Source organism: Wasmannia auropunctata, unplaced genomic scaffold (assembly GCF_000956235.1).
Source record: "Wasmannia auropunctata unplaced genomic scaffold, wasmannia.A_1.0 LD336050.1, whole genome shotgun sequence".
Lineage (NCBI taxonomy): Eukaryota > Metazoa > Arthropoda > Insecta > Hymenoptera > Formicidae > Wasmannia > Wasmannia auropunctata.
Window position 1 is genome coordinate 939,800 of NW_012026840.1, and position 20,136 is coordinate 959,935.

Genomic DNA, 20,136 nt, shown 5'->3' on the forward strand with positions numbered 1-20,136 from the left:
AATTTAGTAAATTATCTTAATAATACATGCAAATATGTATATAAACCGAGCTACTTTGTTTGCTGAACGCAGCAATATTGTCAATTGCAATGCAGATCACAATCTATAATGTGATTGGACAATCTTCAATCTCAATCTTAATCTCAAATGCGTAGTCTGATACCGGCTTTAAGTGAAGCACTTTCATTCTCTCTGCCTATGATTTTATCGACAGATCAGAACATGGCGGTGCTACGTAGTTCCATCTTAAAAGTGGAAGAAATTGGCGCTAGTGTGCTTCTCTCTGGTTGCGGAGCTCCTTCGGGAGAAACTTTGAAGGCAGCCGACCCGTGATATTTGAATCCTAACCTAAGGATCCGAAATCCGCAGGGGAAGGAAAGAAGGAGGCAGCCGACTATCCACGAAATTAGATCTCAATTGAAGAAATGTCGAACATACAGGATTTCTTCAAGCGTTATCTGCCGGTGGTCAAGGCCGACGAGGGAGAGGAGGAGCAGGAACAGGACCTGGTGGATCCGCAAACGGTTCTTCGTGTAAGTGACAATCGTTACATAATGTTTTGCCTTTCGAATGCGTGCACAAACGCCGCCACGATTTTTCGAGGTACGGACGTGCACGATAAAATTTAAGCCACGATCATGGGCTGATGTGCACTCTGTGATCTCGCGTTTGGCAAGGTTTTGCAGAAATTTTTAACCGGGATAAAAAAATTTTCTCCGAGATGCCGGTATGGTTTTTAAAAATGGCAACTTAATAATTAAAAGCCGGAAGAGAATACGAGTCTCGACAAAATCATATATAATTTCCCTGAGATAAAACAAGCGTATTGAGATTCACTTCTCGACCCAAATTCAAGTCGCTGTTTACGCGATTATTTATTAATTGATATTAAGCAAGTTTTTCGTGATAATCCAATGTTTACTTCATGCCATTTTAATTCACATCCGATTTCTTTTGCAGGCGGAATGCAATCAAGAGAAGAAGTGCATCGCCTTCAAAGAGAAGCTGGACACGTGCAACGACCGTGTTAACTCGAGATCCCACACGGAGGAAACCTGTCTGGAGGAGATTATCGATTATGTGCAATGCGTAGATCACTGCGTCGCAAAGACTCTGTTCAGTAAACTTAAGTAATTGCACAATTATATCTCCAAACAACGAGCCAAGCTGTTGTTCGCAATGTTAAAGCTAAAAATTTCAGGCGTTGTACATATATAATCAAATGCTAGCAATAAAAGATTAAATTATTACAGAAGTGTGTGGAAATGTCAACGACACGCGATATCTCTTCCTCATCTGTATTTCAACTCTATGAGATATTTTTAACAAATTTGAACAATGTGTATACAATAGGATACATAAAATATCAATAATGACGTACAATTACACACAGACTTTCAGTTCAGTTCGTATATCTGCTTAATTCTTTCTTCATATAAAAAGAAAAACGTTGGAATGATCTCTCTCTCTCTCTCTCTCTCTCTGTCCATCGCGTATATAAATTCTTATTTCAACTATGACGGTTGAAGGGAACCGGTACCCAGCAGTACGTCGAAGCATACGTTGCACACGCGTACCGGCTTGTTCAAGCCGAATTTCAAGATCGGTACATCCTGACCGGAACACTTGCTGCACAAAATTCGTCCGCAGTGCCGGCTGAAAAAAAAGAGGAAAAATTAGATACACACTTAACACGTTTAATTTTTATTATTATTGAAACGATTGGACGAATACCAATGATGCTTGCGCATTGTGAGAGAGAACTTCGTTCCGCACTCTAAGCAGCAATCCTTGTCGGACCAAGGCGCTTCTTGCGTCAGGGAGTCTAACAGTCTGTACAACAGCTGCTTCGTCGCCACTTGATAGTTGAAGATCGTTATTCCGTCCTTATTCATCGAACCCAGGCACGCACCGGCCTTCACTAGCGTTCTGCAAAGATTGCCATTGCCCTTCATGTATGCGATCAACAACGGCGTGTTTCCATCCAAGTCTGAAATACAAACTCCTGTAGTAGACACGTATAATACACGGTTTAGCTAAGAGAAACTGCGATGTCCCTCGGAATATATAATTTCAATCGTCTATCAAAATAACTTTGTCAATTGTTATTTTCTCACCTGCATTATTGACCGGATATTGCGACATGCATTCTAAGAACAGGTCGCATATCGTCGCGGCGTTGTCCCTCGCGCATCTGGCCAGCTCGTGTAGAGGATTACGACCCTTGAGATTCACCGCCTCCGCGTCCAGCGTACACTCGGTCAACAACGCACGCACCACCGACACGTGTCCCTCTCTTACAGCCACGTGCAACGCGTTATCGCCATCCGCGTTTACCGCGTCGAAGTTAATGTTATTCTATGCAACGACAAACGGGGACTTGAGAGATCGTCGCGATATATGTATATCGAGATATTAGAACATTGTTGATTTTTTTATTTCAAGACTAGAACATTGCTGATTTTTTATTTCGAGATTAGAACATTGCTGATTTTTTTATTTCGAGATTAGAATATTGTTGATTTCGATACTTAGCGTACGAGATAATTTCTGTCTTACTTGCAATAGCGCAGAAACGACAGTGGCATGTCCCGCTTTGGCCGCCACGTGCAGCGCGGTGTTCCTGTTCGCATCCGTGTCGTTGACGCGAGCACCCGCCAGAATCAAACTTCGCACCAGCATCTCGTTCCCCGACAGGGCGGCAAGGTGTAGAGGAGGCGTTTGCGTAACGTCGTGTATTCTCGAATTCACGTCCACCTGAAAAGAGAGGAACGGATCGGCTGCAGATACCGTGGCTGTTTACATACGATCAATTTGATTCACGTAAATTGAATGCCGTACTTGTATCGACAGTAAAAATAGAATGCTCTCCATGTCGCCCTTCTGTATGGCAGTATGCAAGAAGTTCCTGCCTTTATTGTCGTATTGCTCGGCGGCCTTGGGTAATCTCTCTAATATCGCTTGCGCGGCTTTGTTGTTGCGAACCGTCAGGGCGGTCGCGAAAGGCGTAAGTCCCTTCTTATCTCTCTTATTCAGATCTATATTTGGATGGCACAGCAGAAGAGAAATGATCTGCGAATGCTGATTCTGTATCGCCACGTGAACGGGTGTCTTCCCCTCCGCGTCGCGGGCATTCACATCGGCTCCGTGCTCGATGAGCGTTTGAACGACTTGCTCGAGTCCCCATTGGCAACACAAATGTAACGGCGTGCACTCGTCTTTCGCCTCGTCTCCGCCAGCGCCGTCTGGACCAGGCCGTCTCGGAGCATTCAAGTCGCATCCGCTGCGATATATTGAATCGTCATTAAAAAAAAAAAAAGAGTAAAACACAATGTTTGAAATATTTTAAATAACTTCTCGTTTTGTGGTAAATCGAATTTTATCTCCGCCATGAATTACAAGTACAATATATAAGTATCTGCAATGGTTTTTAATAATTTTTCTCTTTGCTATACTAAACTTCTCTCGCTTCTTGTTTTCCATTCTTTTCGACTGGAAAATTTGCGCGCACCTTCTTATCAGAAACTGTGCGATGTCCTCCTTGTTATCGTCAATCGCTCTGTGCAACAACGTTTGCTGACAGCCATCGGGGCCCGTGCCCCAACAATCGGTGTCCGCTCCGTGTTTAACCAAGATTGACGCGGTATCTTCTTGATCGGAATCCAGAGCATCCCACAACGGGCATCCTATTGAAGTGTCTACGCCCCGTCTGCAAAGAGCTTCCACCACTTCGCCCAGTCTACAATGCACGCACAGTTGTAACGGCGTTTCTCCATTGGCTGTTCTGTGCGCACACCAAAATACAATTGTTAACAACAATTGAGACTGCGATTGCAAGTAGATTTCTGTAAAGTTTTGATGCTTTAATTTCAGTAAATTTTAATTAAACTCACTTTGCGTTCATGTCGGCACCGTTTTCCAAGAGAAATATCGCCGTAGCCGAGTCCTCCTTCAGTATCGCTTGGTGCAGTAACGTCAGGCCTTCATCGTTGCGCTCGTTCACGTTGGCCCCAGCTTTTATCAGTGCCAGCACGATGTCTTTGCCCTTCTTGAACGGTGCCTTTATAGCCAGGCTCAGAGGTGTCTCGTTCGCGTGGTTCTTAATAACCAACTGCGAATCCACGCTCGTGGCGTCCAACAGCTCGACGACTATGTCGGTGTACAAATTCGAAATGGCAAAGTGAATTGGCGCGTCGCCGGTGGAGAGGGTAACGAGATCGGTCGGCAGCCCGTTCCTCAGCAGAGCACGTGTCAGATCCTTTAAGCCGACCCTGCACGCCTCGTGCAATATCGTGAAGCCTTCGTCGTTGGTCTTCGATAAATTATTACTACAATATTCCACCAGGAATAACGCCGCCCCTTCTCTACGCTCTCGCGTCAGGACATGGAGCAATGTGTTCCCGGTGGCGTCGTACGTTGGATTCGGTAGAGCGCCCTTGGCCAGCAGTTTCGATGCAAAGTACTCGTTGAAAGGTTCCGTCTTCATCGCAAAACACAGCGGCGTGTCATCCTCGTTCGTGGTTTGATCTACGTCTATAGACTTTGCCTCGAGCAACAAATCGAACAGCATCTCGTTATTCTCCGAGATACAGCTGTGAAGCGCAGTCCTGTTAAAAAAAAAGCAGAGGATGAAAAATCTTAACTTGATATATTTAATTATAAAAGCTAACGAATTCTATTTCAAATTCCATCAAACAATCATTTAGCTTTTACATTCGAGGCAATAATGTGAGTTTTAATGTAAAAATTTTTTTAAAGGAAAAAATTGATATATTTAATTATAAAAACTAATGAATTCTATTTCAAATTCTATCAAACAATCATTTAGCTTCTACATTCAAAGCAATAATGTGAGTTTTAATAAAAAAATTTTTTTAAAGGAAAAAATTGATATATTTAATTATACAAGCTAACGAATTCTATTTCAAATTCTATCAAACAATCATTTAGCTTTTACATTCAAGGCAATAATGTGAGTTTTAATGTAAAAATTTTTTAAAGAAAAAAATTGATATATTTAATTATAAAAGTTAACGAATTCTATTTCAAATTCTATCAAACAATCATTTAGCTTCTACATTCAAAGCAATAATGTGAGTTTTAATGTTAAAATTTTTTAAAGGAAAAAATTGATATATTTAATTATAAAAGCTAACGAATTCTATTTCAAATTCTGTCAAACAATCATTCAGCTTCTACATTCAAAGCAATAATGTAAGAGTTTTTTTAATGTAAACATTTTTTTAACGGAAAAAATTGATATATTTAATTATAAAAACTAATGAATTCTATTTCAACTTCTATCAAACAATCATTTTGCTTCTATATTCAAAGAAATAATGTGTTTTAATGTAAAAATTTTTTCAAGGAAAAAAATTGATAGAACATACAAACTTACCATCCTCTGTGGTCCTGTAAATTCGGATTGATTCCCGCTTGAAGTAATCTCGATCCAACCGCCAGCATGTTTTCCGTATTGTGCTTCGCCACCAGATGCAAGGCAGTGCAGCCTTCCAGTTGCTTAAGCTCGGCCGCATTCTTCGCGCCGTCATTAATTTTCACAGCCTCGCACAACTTCTGCACGCTGCCGTTGTTCTCCAGCTGCTCGATTATGAACTCGGACGAGTAGGAGTCTCCCTTCAAGATAGCCGAATGAAGGAGAGAAAGACCCTTTGCGTCCTTCGCGCTCAGATCCGCTCCGTGCTCAACCAGGGTGCGCGCCAGGGATGGCTGGCGAGTTTTCAGGGCAACTTCCAGAGCCGTTTCACCCTTGTGATCCACAGCGTTGACCGCCTTCGGAAGCTAACAAATAAATAATCGCAACGTTATTATTATTATTAAGAAGCAGAAGATTCATCCCAAGATCCATCCCATTTACTTTGCTTAAATTTCAAAGCTTACAAGTTGCATATTATTGCTAAAAAGCATTTTTATTACACAAATCTTACTGTACACAACAATAATATCTTATAATAAAAATCTATTTAAAAAAAAAATGAGGTAATAATTAAGTATTGTTTGCATTTCGAATGAACGTACATCTAAAAGTAGCGTCTCGAGTTAAATAAAATAAATGTTAAAAACAACAGTTGTAGAAGAAACATAGATTTGAGAGCCACTGGCTATCAACGCGATGAGTGTGCTCACACGTGCAAGTATATGTATGTGTGTGTGTGTATGTTGTGTGTGTGTGTGTGTGTGTGTTTGTGTCCGTGCATGCGCTGGAATGGCACGGACGATATCGGGTCAGCGCGAAAAAGTGGAGGAAGTATGGAGATTATTTTCTGATATACACTGCTGTGAGGGAATAGGCACCGCCGAGGCGGATGACGTGGTCGGCGGTACGCCCAACCGACCGCAATCGGCCGTCGACCACAAGTCGACCAGTCGTTGTTCCACTGCGTTTCCGATGCGATCCGCGCCAGGCGGGTCCGCGGTGTATCGTGGTACGTGTCGCGAGAGAAGTCATTACGATATGCGTTATGCGAACGGCGAGGCCCTGTGGTAGGTGGGCACCAGCGCTTCGCCCGGCCGCTCTATTTAACGGCGAACGCGTCGATATGCCAGTTGCACGTTAATTAAGAGGATAATGAGACCGGAAAGTCCCGATTTGGAAACCTCGCGTGGACAACGAAGAAACTGTCCAGCGGTGAAATCTATAGCGCTCTCCAATAACGAACGTCTTTAACGGGAGATCTGTCAACAATTGAGAAAGAGAGAGAGAGAGAGAGTGAGAGATCGATTATCTAGCGATCTGCCGTGACTTCTTAACTTTCCTGGTAAACGGCAAGGGTATTCAGGTGAAACATCTGGACGATATCTTCTTTTTTTTTTTTTAAGTGGTGGGTGAAATCCTAATCTTGAAGAGAAAGGAATGAAAATTGCATTTTAATGTTAATATAAACGTAATTTAAATATTGTTTCAGATTCTATGATTGTTACTGATGATAAGATGATCGAGTAAATACCTCACTACTGATTTAATTACTCCTTGTCGGGATACGAATGATACTGCGAATAAAATGTATAACTTTAAGCCAAGTCTGCAGATTATGATATTATGTATCAGTATTCTGTCGCGTACGTTTCTTTTTATATTAATCGATGCGTAAAGCGAAAGCGAGAGAGAGAGAAAGACAGAGACAACATTAGATTAACGCCTTGAAAAATATTTATAGACGTTTCACGAGTAGAGGCGGAGGGTATTTCGTGTTTCAAGTGTCACATGACAATTATGAATCCGAACCACACGGATCTACTTTGTTCCCATTTCGATGGGAGTGCCAAATTCCAGGTATTCTGCCCGACCTCGACGCTTTGTATGAAGAGAACCGTTGAGTACAAATCTAAAAGTAGGCAACCAACACTGCCGCAAGTGTTACCGAAGCGTAAACTAAACGGCGCGGACGTTTATTTACGAATTCCTTCTTTCAGCGTCTGTAGTGACTACTGTTCAACGAGATTGCGCGCCGCAGAAGTACACCTCTCAAATTTACAACGACGTCGATAATCAGTGGTATAAAAAGGAGGAGATCATAACGTCCGCTTACGACGAGGGTTGCTTCATTGGGGAACACAGGGGCGCGCCTACCGGCCCACCCGAATACTGTTTCTGTAGTTTTCACCTGTGCAATTCGTCCCCCCCGAAAATCGGGGGGACGTTTAACAAAGCGTACGGGACAGTATTACTGTTGCTGATCGTAAGATTGCTGTAAAGCTTCACAGTTTATGATGTGTTACTCGAAAGAAAGTGCAATTTGTACGAAAGTTTCGTACGCAAGTAAGTTTCTCTTGTTAACGCGCAGAGATTCTCCATCACAGAGTGCAAATATTGTGTTGTACAATACAAAAATGTACATTGAGGCCTAGCTAACTAAATCTTACGAATGACCAACTAACTTTTTTCATTACATTAAATAATTTAATTTTGTAATTTGTGAATCTATTTCTACATTTACAATAGAATTTATTTCGGAATGTTTTTAAATGAAAACAAAAAAATCTTTCCTAGTCAGTCTTAAATTATCTTGTTAAATAAAATAACTGAAATACTTTCCACATGCAAAAAAAGTACAAATACACATCAAAGCATAAAAATGCATGTATTGCTAATCCTTAATGTAAATTTGATGTTTAAAATTATCGCATAATATCAAAGCTTTTAATAATGTGAAGAACTGTAGGAAATTAAAACGAAGATACTTTTGAGAGATCTGTCCTCATTTGTAGTAAGAAATATTTTATCTGCTGATATTTGTATGTAAGCACTGCCACAAACTACCAAAACTATCATTTATCTTTTTGTACATGGAAGTACTTATATTCAAACTAGAGCTGTGAACATGTAAATTGTTAATAATGATATTACCACATTTAAGATATTTAACGATGAACAAATTATAACATTAAATCCCTGTACTTTAGCAGTACAATATTTTCGTATTACGTTCATACATATTGTACGAATTATTATGCAAATAATTATGTATCGCAATAACTGATTTAAATTACCTCAATAAAAGTTATTTCAACACGCACGTGTCACGTTTGACCTTTCAATGGGAATCGCAAGAGGAAGAAGAAAGCTCACCTCGGCGTTGTGTTCCACCAAGTACAGAAACACGACGTCCTCGCGCATCAAGCGTACCGCCGCGTGCAAGGGATATTTACTCTTGGTCTGCAGCAACTTGTACAGCAGAGAACCTGGCATCTCCTTGAAATCCTCGCCCGTCAGATCTTCCTGTAAGATATATATCGTCGGCACTTTAGACATAACATCACTAGCGTTAACTCGCTTGCGCTTGCGATCTTACCCAGTGCGCCGAGATCAAGGAGCTGCAGTGCTCCTTCAGTTTCAGAGTGCCCAGCTCCTCGGCGGCCGAGTACAATCCCACGCAATTCTTCAGCTCCACCGTCCCGATCAGATACCTCTCGCACTGATCCACCAGCTCGGACAGCTGGAAACCGGCCGCCGCTTTCATCAGATCCAACGTCAGGTGCTCCTGGGACACTTTGCCCGTGTAAATCCATTTCAGCAGCACCAACGCGACCGCGCTGCTCAAATCGCTCCAATCTGAAAGCGGTCGTTGTTCCTTTTCGAGCTGAACAGGCTGCGCCAGTTCACAGTTTATCTTTCTCCTTCCACATTGGAAAGGGGAACGATAAACTCTGAACTGGCGCAGCCGGCTCACAAGCTGAAAAGAACTCACGAAGAAGAGGAGGAGGAGGAACGTAAACAAATGAATTACAAAATCCTTTCTAACCTAAAACAGTCTTGTCGGCGAGGGCCGCGTCGCTGAAGAAATCGGTCCTGGCTGACAGCACGAATTTATGCGCCGGTACCTCTTGGTCGATCAGTTTTACACTTATATCACTGAAAACAGACGAGTTAATTCAGAATTAGACTTTCTAGTTCCAATGTTGTTGTTGTTACAAAGGGGAGTAGCCTGGAAGTTTTCCAGGTTATTACGCGCCAGGGGAGAAGATACCTGTAACGGTGCTGACAGTACAGGGATGCCACTGTCGCCAGGAGCCTGCCGACGAATCCGCCCTCCTGCTTCTCGGCCGTGGCAACGGCGTACTCCCGCTGCAGCTCCGCGTTCGCGTTGTACAAATTGACATACTGCTCCCGCAGTAGGGTGAGATGTTGCTGCCACTTCTGCGCCTCCGTCGGGTCCTCTGTAAAGTCTCGGCATGTTCACGCAAAGGTCACGCCTTCGCAGGCCGTTGGCAGGAAAGCGTGAACTTTGCGGGAACATGCCGAGAATTTACCCATGATCGAAAAGAAGAGACAGACAGGTAGGTAGGTAGAGAGAGAGGGACCGGGTCACGTCCGGCGTTCCGTGCACGGCGATGCAATCCGACGCGACGTTATCGCTCGTGCGTTGGCGCGGGCCCGCCGCGCATTAACGAACGTTCATTAGCACTCGGCACTGCACTCGGCGCTGCCGCTGGATCGCCGCGTCTGATCGGCGTGGAGAGCGAAGGAAAAGGAAAAGGAAAAAAAAAAAAAATAGAGGAACAGCCGAACGACGTGATCGGCAGCGCCGCTGCCCCGTGGAGAGGAGGGTGAGATTCCGCGAGAGGAGAGGATCGTCGTCGGGATCCGCGGGAGAACGCAGAACGCCGCCGCGGCACACACCGCACATGTGTCACACACACGCCCACGACGTCATTACACGCGATCTGTCATATCGTGCGCGCACACACACACACACACACACACACACACACACACGCGCGCGCGCGCGCGCGCGCGGGCACGCACGCACACGTGCGCGACACGAGTCGAGACGGACGGAGAGAGACGAGCGGTCGTCTCTCTCCCTCCCCTTCCTCCTCCTTGACAGTGAACTTCCGAGGATCTTTACAGATAGTTTTTCTAGCTCGGTTTCTGCGAATAGATATAATAGAAAGTGGTGGGACGAGTGAGTAGCGTCGCGCGGGGAAGGGACGGTGCACACTTTGGAGGAAGAGGGACGCGCGTACGCGAGGACGGCGGGGCGAGGGAGGGCGCAATTGGTTAATGGGTTTTAAATTCGGAGCCGCGACACTGCGCGCACGGGGCGAACCAATAATGAACGTTATACATCTGCCAATAGTCTCTATTATTGTTGGCCACGACGAATCTCTCGATTGAAGCGATATCACGAGTCGTTTTGCGAGATCGTTAGGGCTGATTTTCACGAGCAAGTGATATCGAAAAAAAAATCCAAAAGCTCGAAACGATCTCTCCTTATCCAGCTGATATCGAAGTTTTTATATAAAAGATATTCGCAGAAATCAGAAATTGAAGTCCAACTGTACGTGATCGACGTCTTCCTTCAATTTTTGTGAAATGGTTTTTTTTTTAATCAGGAGATTAGATATATAATTTAAACGTAATAGAATGCTTTACTAGAAATCGATAAGATATCTCTCAAAGTATTGCTCATCCGGATTTTAATTCATTCAGTTTTTTAATTTAAACGCAATAGAATGCTTTACTAGAAATCGATAAGATATCTCTCAAAGTATTGCTCATCCGGATTTTAATTCATTCAGTTTTTTAATTTAAACGCAACAGAATGCTTTACTAGAAATCGATAAGATATCTCAAAGTATTGCTTATCCGGATTTTAATTCATTCAGTTTTTTAACGAATACTCTTAAGAAATATGTGTAAATTAGGTCGAAGTCCTCGCGATTCGTTGAATTAGACAACAGAGATTATCATCGGATTACATTATAAATCTACGTAATTTTTTTATCGATTTTTTTAAGAGAAACTGCGAGACTTTTTATTCACAAGCGTAATTCAGTCATTGCCTTAAATTAACAACTTTATATCACATATATAGTCATCGTCGCGCAATAAAATATTTGTAAAAACAGCGCTAAAATGGTAACATGCGTCAGCGACACGCTTTGTTTTACAATTTTCATTTGGTTTGCGACCGCAATTATATGTCACCATTTAGAAAATAATAATACTGTGTCGTTTACACTAGAAGCTTCCCACTTTCCGCCGTCTCTTTGGGCTGGGCGTTCTGCACGGGATTCTTCGAATATAAAATCACGGCGAGGCTGACCATGGCTATGGAGACGATGGTGTTCGCGCTAATGGGTATGCTGAATAGAATCCAGCACAGCACCGCCGTGAAGACCAGCTCCACCGCGCTGGCGAAGGTCTTCAGTATGGAGTTCAGGGTCTTCAGGAAGAAGCTCGTTATTATCCCGACGAGCGAATTGTTCAGCATGATCAGAATCACCTTCGGCTGCAGAAACGCACCGATCTCGACGTCACTCGGCATCTTGCTCGCGCCGTTCGCGAACACGGTCAACAGGACGATCGCTATGACGTTGCAGAAAATACTGTCGATGTACATAAATACGTTCTGTATAAAAATGTCAATGTCCGCGCCCTGCCGTTTCAGCAGGTACTCGTTATACACACCAGCCAAGCAGGAGCATGTCGTCTGTAAAAGCAGAAGGCATACATGTGAGTTTTTCAGAGAACAATACACCGTGTCTCCGCGCTTATGCGGGTATAATATTGACACACGAGTACGACAGCCGGGATGACTCACCTGTACAAGAATCAGAAGTAGAAAAATATCTGCGTGGAATTCCGTGCCAAGGACGTGAGCGTCAAAGTGCTTTATCATGCAGCCGACAGTCAGGATCACTAGGGAAAACCATTGCGTCGCCGACAACTTTTTGTTAAAAATGATCTGAGGAGAAATCGGAATTATTACATCATACCCGTTCTCAGCACGTCCTGCTCCTATATATATATATATATATATATATACTTGTCGAAGGACAACGGTACATTACCTGGAAAATGATTCCCGTAAGTACAACGCGCAGTTGCAGCAGGACGTAGTAAGTCGTGGGGTCGAATCTGGCCAAATTGACAAACGCCAGATTGTTGTAGAGGCAGTACAAAAGCGCGGGTATCATGTACAGCAGAAGCACTAAAAAAAAACAGAAGTTTTCTTCGATGCTCTTTACATTTTTCGATCACGCCGCGGACGTCTATATACGAGTATCGAGTTTCCGGGATTCTTTATCTCAGCTGTTTCTAATCTCACCCTTTTTGTTCTTCCTCGTCTCCTGGAGAAGCGTCAGGATGCTATTGCTGGAAATTGAGACGAGTCAATTTAACACCGCGATCGGCAGGATCGATTCGGCCAGCTGTACACAGCAAACTGCGAATTGTTCTTTACTTACTCTCTGCAGTAGAGCGCTGTGGATATGATCAATTTCAGAACCTCTGTCATCAGCACAACCGCCACAATATTATATTCGTAGCGGCCGCTTCTCTGAGACCATGTCACCAGAATACCTGAATATACAGTATGTAGAGTTATTACGTGTTCTGATATATATATATATATACGTTCATGAAGATTTCGCATTGACTGATACAAAATTTACGCATCATTTTTCCCACTCGTTTCTTATACTCCTTTTTTATGTCACAACGAGAGAGATGAAAATTGCCTATACGAACATATGATCAAGGTACTCGTACATACCTTGGTTCACGAAGAGAGCTATGTAGGAGATGAAGATGACAGGACTCCATCTCCCTGGAAACAATTCGCTCCAGTTTATCCCTCCCATCCTTCGGCTTTTCCTGGCCGCTTCAGCTTGAACAATTTCGGTGTATCATCGTGCTTGACGGTCATTCCTTCTCCCCGGTACGTACGCACGTCAGCGCGCACTGGCAGAGGCCGGATACTGGCTGATACTGCTATATACATATCAACACACTCTTTGCGCATGTGTGCGCTAATAAATGTACATACATATGCATGCATATATACCGTATATGCGCCACGGCACGCCGTAAATTCTATTATTGTGTATGTATTTATCTTTATAATAAAAAATATATATATATTTATTGCTCTTGCTGCAGAACGGTGGAATGACATAAATAAATGTACGTACCGGTTATTAACTTGTAAAACTAGTCACCGATTTTTTTTCTCTAAACTGAATTTTTCGACGTTGCTCTATGCCGTGCGATTGATCGCACACTTTTGCAAAATCGAAAGAAATCAAAGCGAGAAATTTTTACAATGTATAATTCCAAAATTAAATTTTTTTTATCTAACGTATTTAACGTTGAATATAATGCCAGTGATAGCATATCAGTAGTGATATGATATCGGTCTGTAAATTAACCAATATTCGCTAACCATCTCTAATCTATGCAAAAAAAATATACGTACAATATTTATATATACAATTTCACACAGTTTTTTAAAAATTATACTAAACTATTTATAACATTGATATTAACGATAAAAGTTTTCAATAGTTCAATTTGACGAAGGAATTTAATGTACAAGGTCAAATTACTTTGTTGTTAACTTTTTATTATATATTATTTCTGTATTATATTATACATGGCCTTTTTTTTTATATACACACCTATAAACACGTATTTGAGACTTTTCGAGAGAATTTCAATACGTTTAATCTCTTAAAAATTAATTTTCTATTGCTGTCCCTAATGTATGACCCATTTACATCTTATCTTCGTCCGTTCGGAAGCACATACATGAAAGTTTTATCACATAAGTACGATGTGTATTATTGTATATTATATGTATGATGACTTAAAAACTATATATATATATGTTGCACGCAATAATCAGTGTTGACAGTATTGTCAGCAACACATATGTACATTTTCCAGCTTTCTAAGCTTTCTCAGATATTAAAATTGTTCATTTCAATTAATTTAATTAATCTATGTGTAAATGTGTGTAAGTAAAAGTAAAAAATTCCGTACTCTCAACCCGTCGTGTATATGTCACGCAGCTACAAGAAATTTATATTTATTATATTAAGGTTATCATCAAAATTTTTAAATTGATTCTAACGAGGCAAGTAATATGCAATATTATATAATTACTAAAACTTATTACACAAATAAATCGGAAATCTAAAAGGTACAAAGTGTTCCTGAAACAAAACTTGGGGATTTTATTCGCTTGAAAGTTTCAGGGATACCTTGCTATTGATGTTATAAAAAAAATATATGTTTCTTGTAAGCACAAAGTTTCGCAAAGAAATAGAAAATGTATTATAATAATATTTATATTTTACTAAAGATTTGATTGGTAATAATTATAAAGCTTGTCTTAAAGTACTTCCTTCTAATGTAGAATACCTAAAGTAATTCTGAAAAATTCAGGAGGAGCAGAAAGGTACTATTTGCCTGCAAATATTGCACCTAATATCCCACTTACGTAATTTGTATAAATAAATTTTTTCCTATGAAAACATTGCAGTATGGCGGTCTACAAAATGCAAATGTATACGAGCGCGTAGTAAATGTATTAAAGTCATGTTAGGACCACTTGCCAATTGAAGATAATAGATTTTTTGCTTGAATACTTATTTCTCCAACGCATGAACACACAACCGAAGAAACGATTAGCAATGTGCATCAATCAGGCACATATGTATTAGCATCTCAGCTCTTTTTTTCTTAGCTCTTAGCGCACATTTCTCTCTTTCTACAGTATCTAATCTAATAGTTTTGGCTAACGGAAATTTTATGCAACCTGTCATACACAACAAAGGTTCGAAGGCCCTTGGATGTTTCTATTACAGAACTAATGAATTCTTGTTTGGCTAATAATTATATATAAACGTGATTTACAAAGTTATGAACGCATCGGTTTTTAGGTCAGTCGTACCGTTGTGATATTTAAAAAAGTTTTAGGTACATATATCTAAACGACGAAAAGTCATCCGGATAAGTTACATGGACATAAATTTATCTTTGTTAATATAATTGTGATTCCCATAAGGAAATTAAAAATCAGAAATATTTTTAACATCCTAAAATTTATCGTTTTTGTAAATTACTCTACGCGGTATTCAGTGTATATTTCTACACGATTATATTTAATACAATGAAAAGTAAACAAATAATTATCTCAATAAATAATAATATACCAAAAAAAATCAAATAACTTGCGTATATCAATTTTTTCGGAAACCTACTTGTCACAAATTGAACTTTATAACATCTGTACATCAGCCTGAAATTATTCTATAAAACACGTCTCCGTAATATTAGTCTGACGTTTTTAATTGTCTCATGATCTGTTGCGTGATTAATTTAGTCGCTTCGCTCGCGTTGGGTATAAGAAACTTATCCATATCGGAAATAACCGTGTCGTTATATTGCGTCGTACCGTACTTGAAGGTTATCAGATCGGCGTGCCGTTTCCTCGACGTTATTTTGACGATACTCGTTAAAGGACGTTTCACAATTACGTGCGCGGCGCCTTTTCGCTCTGGGATTTCTCGCAGTACTATAAGCTGACTATCGGTAACCAATAGTTGACTGAAACAGAGAAGCAATACACGCACGTGATCGATTTTATCGATTACGCGAAAGAAAATGTTTTTTCTTATATGCCTACCTATCACAGAGATCACCATTAACTTTCACCTCTTGGCATTTGAAGGAATGTAATAAGTTAGGATCTTTCATCCACTGTTGTATAGATACTACTTCGATAGGCTCTTCGCTTTCATTATTAGTCATCGTCATATCTATAAGAGGGGCAGATTAGATTAGTTTTTCGTTCGAACAGCTCTCGACGTCACTTCTGATAATAATTTGAAGGATCCAATTACCTATCTCCTGATCATCATCTATACTAAACACAGGCGCGGTCTTTCTCTGACGTCTAATATAATCCAAGTCTTTGCTATCTCTCTTCTCCGTATTGCTATTAACGTTTGCCGTAGGATTGACGATATAATCAATCAGCTTCCCCTTTACTTCCTGACTCTTCAGCTTCATAGCCAGTCCGATCTTGCCCAAGAGATCGGAATTGTTGTTTTTGACTTTAACCGGGCTCGCCTCGTTCGAATTTTCTTCTAACATATTAGCGTTACATACTAGGCAATGTTGCGAATTGTGATCAACGAGACTTGACACCACTTCGTCGCCGAAATATTCATGAATGGCTGAAAACGAAATCACAATTATAGGGGACGTAATTTATCTTCGTCAAAAAAAAAAAAAGAATATTCAGAAACAGAGAATAAATACCCTGATATCCAGAAGTGACCATGCTCACGTATTGTGTATGTTTTTGTAAAAAGGACGCCACTACCATATGCGTGTAGCGATCCTCCTCTTGTCTACCGCTTCCCAAAAAGCAAAGATGTTCTCCGCCGGCTTGCGAGCCAACGGCTAGCGCTTGACGCTGAGCTTGCAGTAAGCCTTGTACCGCTGTAGCAAAAGCGGCAGGTTCCTGCAGCATCTAAAAAAATATATAAATATATTTAACAAATAAAAAATTAATTAAAAATTAGTAAATTTCTCCTTATTTTTCTTTTGAAAAATATATTTGATCTTTTCCATCGCAATTTATATGTAAAGCATTATACACATTATTTTAATACATTTTTTCAACACATAAACTTAATACACATCCAAAAGAATTTTTTAATGCTTTTGCGTAACTGATAATTTACCAGGTTGCAATCGAGGTGAAACGCCGTTGGTAAGTGGCCGGCGTTGTACTGCTCGGCAGGTCTACAATCCACGAGAAAGAATCTAACGGCCTCTACGGTGCTAGTAGGTACGGATGGAGCTTCGATGGCATTCTCTACCAGTTCCTGCGCCGACACGGGCAAACACAACGCGTGGGAGATTAGCTTCTCGTCGGAGCCCTCGCCAAACATTACGGGATACAAGTCCTGCTTAAAAGACGTTGGTGTCTTCATCGCGTAGTACTGTGCCAAGGAACAGAAATCGGTCACATCCTCCGCTTCCAAAGCACAGGGCATCGCTGCTATCGCATCTATTATACTTTGCTTGTCCTCGTCTCTCATGCTCAAAATTTGCTCTCTACAAAGATGAGAATTACATTGGGTTAATGCAACGAGAAAGATACACGACAGCTAAATATCAATTTAATCGATATTTATTACCTGGCATTCACAACCATGATGAGCGAGAGGAACAGCATGAAAAACGGATCAGACTGCATGAAGTACAGATCCCACATTGTGCAGATCGCCGGCAACGAACAGACACCGGCGAAAAGGGTGTTCATCCATACTTTCGTATATTGGTCGGGCGATATCCTCTTCGTGTCCAGGAAGGAGCACAGTTCTGGCTCATGATAGAGAAGCAGCAGTCTCAAGACTGAGCTATATGTTTCACCTCTAGAGAGAATGAAGATATGAAAACAAAAAATGAACGGTTAAATAAGTCGAGTAAATAATATCGAGTTTATATTGACACTGATACAAATATTTACTCAAGTGACAGAAAGATAACGCTCGTCGCTGCGCGACTCTCTCGTACCTTGGTATATAATTATCTCTTATTGCCTCGAAGAGATTGTAAGTTGCAGCGCGCGGCAATTTTAAAGCTATTAAAGGACCCAACAGTTCCAGCCACCCATTTCCCCTTTCGTACTGTTTACATTTACTCTTGCAATAAAACGTTAATATAGACTCGAGATCGGAGACCACAGAGACCTTATCCTCGTCGTCGTTTCCGAGTTTCGCTGCAATGTTTTGACAACAGCTGTTAGTAGAATGCGAACGAGGGATAGACGATACGCAGCTCCTCACGTACTCACCGACCAACTGCTGACAGTCGTCGCGAATTACATTTTGCTCAGGCAAATCATAAACTTCATTGAACTGGCTCAACTGATCGCCCCGATCGGCAACGTACAGGCAGGACAGCCAGACCTCCGGTCTCAAATTTGCCGGGACCGACTGGCCTTTGCAGATGGCATATATATCGGACGCAGACGGCGCTTCCGTGTCGAGCAACGCTGCCTCCAGCTCCAGCACCCTGAAAGCAACATTCAACTTGCGAGCTGATAGAAGAAAAAAAAACACTGCTATTTGCACTTGAAATTGTATGAATTAAGGACATGTAAACTCGGGTATACGTAAATCTATTCGAGTATATCCGTCCAAGCGAACGTGGCGTATTAATTAGCATGTTAATTAGGAAAAGCTTGACAACGACATTACGTAATTCGCGTGGCTTCGCTAACAAAATATCTGCTGCGCCTCGTCGCGGTCGCACACGTGCGCAGCGAGATTACAATCTCCACGTTCTTACGTACAGCCGCGCGATCGCGAGCCGTGGCACGCGCGAATCAACGCGAAAATCCGGGCGCGTGTTATCGTTGACGAGCGTCAAGCTCGGCGTTCCCGTTCTCGACAACCTCGACTCGCGCCGCGTCGCCTGGACGAGACGGGGCGAAGCCCGGCGAACTCGGCTTACCAGGTGTTCTCGTCCTCCTGCAGGGCCATCGCGGCGTTCACGTCGTCCCGAATCCGACAGCGAACGTCGTCGTCGTCGTCGTCCCGAGACACGCAACGCGGAGCTAAACGATACTTCCGACACGTCCGTTAAAATCGTCGTCCACGGGCACCACGCCTTCGGCCAACGTCGCTCAACATTCCTCGCGCGTACGAGAGCGGGGGTCCTTCATGTCGCGCGAGCTCCCGCGGTCCCGACGGCATGACAGCCGAGCGTAAAACGTAGCTGCTGTTGACAGATCGCCGCCATCTTTCCGGCGTGGTTGCGCGCACGCGCGGAGAACGCGGCGCGGAATCTCGAGTGTCGTGAAACTCGCGTAATATGCTATGACTTTTTTTTAAAAGGGATTTTATCATTATTATTTTGATCTCTCTTTTTTTTGCCTCAAATAATTGCGCCTGATATCATGGAGGATTTGAACGGAGCGATAAATTCAAATTCTCCGCCAAATTCTGCAAAATTTCTAGCTACGTATTGTGATAATTTTATCGTCCCTATAATTGATTCTTAATTTTTTTTCCATGTGAAATAAGACTGATTGTCATGAGACACGTCTGTCATATTCCTTTGTTTATGTATTCCAGAAGGCGAGAATCGATTCGATTGATTTGAAACCATATTCCTGCATTTCTTATCGTTTATGTATGCTACGACGTTGCTCATTACACACAATTTAAATTGTCAATTCCGAACGGCGTATCTATACACATATATAAAGATTTAGTGTAGTAATTAATGAAATTAAATTAATGTAATTTAATGTAATTAATGTAATTTAATTTCTTTAAGTACTATAAATTCAGGAAAGTCATACACATTGCAATAATAAAGGACTATTTATAGTACTTCACTTGGATTAGTTCACCGTGCCCTGGAGTTTGTACTATTCAACAATATTGCAACGAGAGCAAATCCATTTTACAAACCTCTGCATTTGTAGCAAAATGTGGTCAACTATTGAACGTACTAAATATAACGCAAAAAAATAAAAATAAAAATAAATTGCTAACATTAAATTCTAGCTTTTCAAACTAATATATAAACAATATATTGAGGAATATATACTGATCATTTCTTGACACGTATACAGTCATGGACAGATCGGTTGCGATACTTTTTATTTATTTATAGGTTTCAAAACGCACTAATATTTTGCAAATGCGAACCACGATTGGTGTTATGCTGTCTCTAGATTAAAGATAACACACTGTGATTCGCATTTGCAAAATATTAGATATCTACAGGGCTGGGCAAAATATACCATTAAAGTATTTAAAATACAAAATACAAAATACTAGGAATCTTAGTATTTG

The 20,136-nt window shown here is 41.3% G+C and overlaps 5 protein-coding genes across 7 annotated transcripts; 2 read left to right on the forward strand and 3 right to left on the reverse strand.

The window, feature by feature from the left end:
• The first annotated feature begins 277 nt into the window (after positions 1–277).
• Positions 278–1,255, forward strand: LOC105451543 (cytochrome b-c1 complex subunit 6, mitochondrial). Its single transcript, XM_011692055.1, has 2 exons — positions 278–533; positions 961–1,255. The coding sequence occupies exons 1-2, from the start codon at positions 426–428 to the stop codon at positions 1,132–1,134; spliced, it is 282 nt and encodes a 93-aa protein (XP_011690357.1). The 5' UTR covers positions 278–425; the 3' UTR covers positions 1,135–1,255.
• Positions 1,256–1,284: 29 nt separating this feature from the next.
• LOC105451545 (rabankyrin-5) lies at positions 1,285–10,192 on the reverse strand. Of its 2 annotated transcripts, none has more exons than XM_011692060.1 (13): positions 9,772–10,192; positions 9,489–9,678; positions 9,264–9,373; positions 8,814–9,073; positions 8,591–8,740; positions 5,399–5,802; positions 3,894–4,607; positions 3,512–3,784; positions 2,842–3,283; positions 2,560–2,757; positions 2,118–2,358; positions 1,735–1,990; positions 1,285–1,656 (listed from the first exon to the last, which is right to left on the reverse strand). In XM_011692060.1, exons 1-13 carry the CDS (start codon positions 9,773–9,775, stop codon positions 1,515–1,517), a joined length of 3,384 nt encoding a protein of 1,127 aa, XP_011690362.1. In that variant the 5' UTR covers positions 9,776–10,192; the 3' UTR covers positions 1,285–1,514. The 2 variants fall into 2 exon arrangements, with proteins under 2 accessions (XP_011690362.1, XP_011690361.1); XM_011692059.1 differs by having other exon boundaries at positions 9,489–9,687.
• On the forward strand, positions 6,226–8,537 carry LOC105451544. 2 transcript variants are annotated; one of them, XM_011692057.1, is made up of 4 exons: positions 6,226–6,842; positions 6,927–7,080; positions 7,179–7,352; positions 7,435–8,537. In XM_011692057.1, the coding sequence occupies exons 2-4, from the start codon at positions 7,023–7,025 to the stop codon at positions 7,713–7,715; spliced, it is 513 nt and encodes a 170-aa protein (XP_011690359.1). In that variant the 5' UTR covers positions 6,226–6,842; positions 6,927–7,022; the 3' UTR covers positions 7,716–8,537. The 2 variants fall into 2 exon arrangements, with proteins under 2 accessions (XP_011690359.1, XP_011690360.1); XM_011692058.1 differs by having other exon boundaries at positions 6,226–6,800.
• A 1,060-nt stretch (positions 10,193–11,252) lies between the features above and the next one.
• LOC105451546 (CMP-sialic acid transporter 1) lies at positions 11,253–13,247 on the reverse strand. The gene is made up of 6 exons (XM_011692061.1): positions 13,023–13,247; positions 12,715–12,829; positions 12,576–12,622; positions 12,319–12,458; positions 12,069–12,212; positions 11,253–11,957 (listed from the first exon to the last, which is right to left on the reverse strand). The coding sequence occupies exons 1-6, from the start codon at positions 13,108–13,110 to the stop codon at positions 11,481–11,483; spliced, it is 1,011 nt and encodes a 336-aa protein (XP_011690363.1). The 5' UTR covers positions 13,111–13,247; the 3' UTR covers positions 11,253–11,480.
• Positions 13,248–13,866: 619 nt separating this feature from the next.
• Positions 13,867–19,077, reverse strand: LOC105451551 (TBC1 domain family member 23). Its single transcript, XM_011692071.1, has 9 exons — positions 18,785–19,077; positions 18,123–18,343; positions 17,843–18,047; positions 17,464–17,700; positions 17,005–17,380; positions 16,577–16,790; positions 16,156–16,491; positions 15,939–16,071; positions 13,867–15,859 (listed from the first exon to the last, which is right to left on the reverse strand). The coding sequence occupies exons 1-9, from the start codon at positions 18,811–18,813 to the stop codon at positions 15,586–15,588; spliced, it is 2,025 nt and encodes a 674-aa protein (XP_011690373.1). The 5' UTR covers positions 18,814–19,077; the 3' UTR covers positions 13,867–15,585.
• Between the last annotated feature and the right edge of the window lie 1,059 nt (positions 19,078–20,136).

Coding starts and splice junctions, on each gene's coding strand:
- LOC105451551 (XM_011692071.1), bottom strand. CDS start 18,813: ATGGCCCTGCAGGAGGACGAGAACACCTG. Junction 16,492..16,576: donor GGTCACTTCTGGATATCAGG/GTATTTATTCTC, acceptor TTTCGTTTTCAG/CCATTCATGAATATTTCGGC. Junction 15,860..15,938: donor AATGGTGATCTCTGTGATAG/GTAGGCATATAA, acceptor TCTCTGTTTCAG/TCAACTATTGGTTACCGATA.
- LOC105451544 (XM_011692057.1), top strand. CDS start 7,023: ATGTATAACTTTAAGCCAAGTCTGCAGATTATGATATTATGTATCAGT. Junction 7,081..7,178: donor ATGTATCAGTATTCTGTCGC/GTACGTTTCTTT, acceptor AAATATTTATAG/ACGTTTCACGAGTAGAGGCG. Junction 7,353..7,434: donor CGTTGAGTACAAATCTAAAA/GTAGGCAACCAA, acceptor TCCTTCTTTCAG/CGTCTGTAGTGACTACTGTT.
- LOC105451543 (XM_011692055.1), top strand. CDS start 426: ATGTCGAACATACAGGATTTCTTCAAGCGTTATCTGCCGGTGGTCAAG. Junction 534..960: donor ATCCGCAAACGGTTCTTCGT/GTAAGTGACAAT, acceptor TTTCTTTTGCAG/GCGGAATGCAATCAAGAGAA.
- LOC105451546 (XM_011692061.1), bottom strand. CDS start 13,110: ATGGGAGGGATAAACTGGAGCGAATTGTTTCCAGGGAGATGGAGTCCT. Junction 12,623..12,714: donor ACAGCGCTCTACTGCAGAGA/GTAAGTAAAGAA, acceptor CTCAATTTCCAG/CAATAGCATCCTGACGCTTC. Junction 12,213..12,318: donor TTACGGGAATCATTTTCCAG/GTAATGTACCGT, acceptor ATTTCTCCTCAG/ATCATTTTTAACAAAAAGTT.
- LOC105451545 (XM_011692059.1), bottom strand. Junction 8,741..8,813: donor CCTTGATCTCGGCGCACTGG/GTAAGATCGCAA, acceptor TATATCTTACAG/GAAGATCTGACGGGCGAGGA. Junction 5,803..8,590: donor TGGTGGAACACAACGCCGAG/GTGAGCTTTCTT, acceptor TTTATTTGTTAG/CTTCCGAAGGCGGTCAACGC.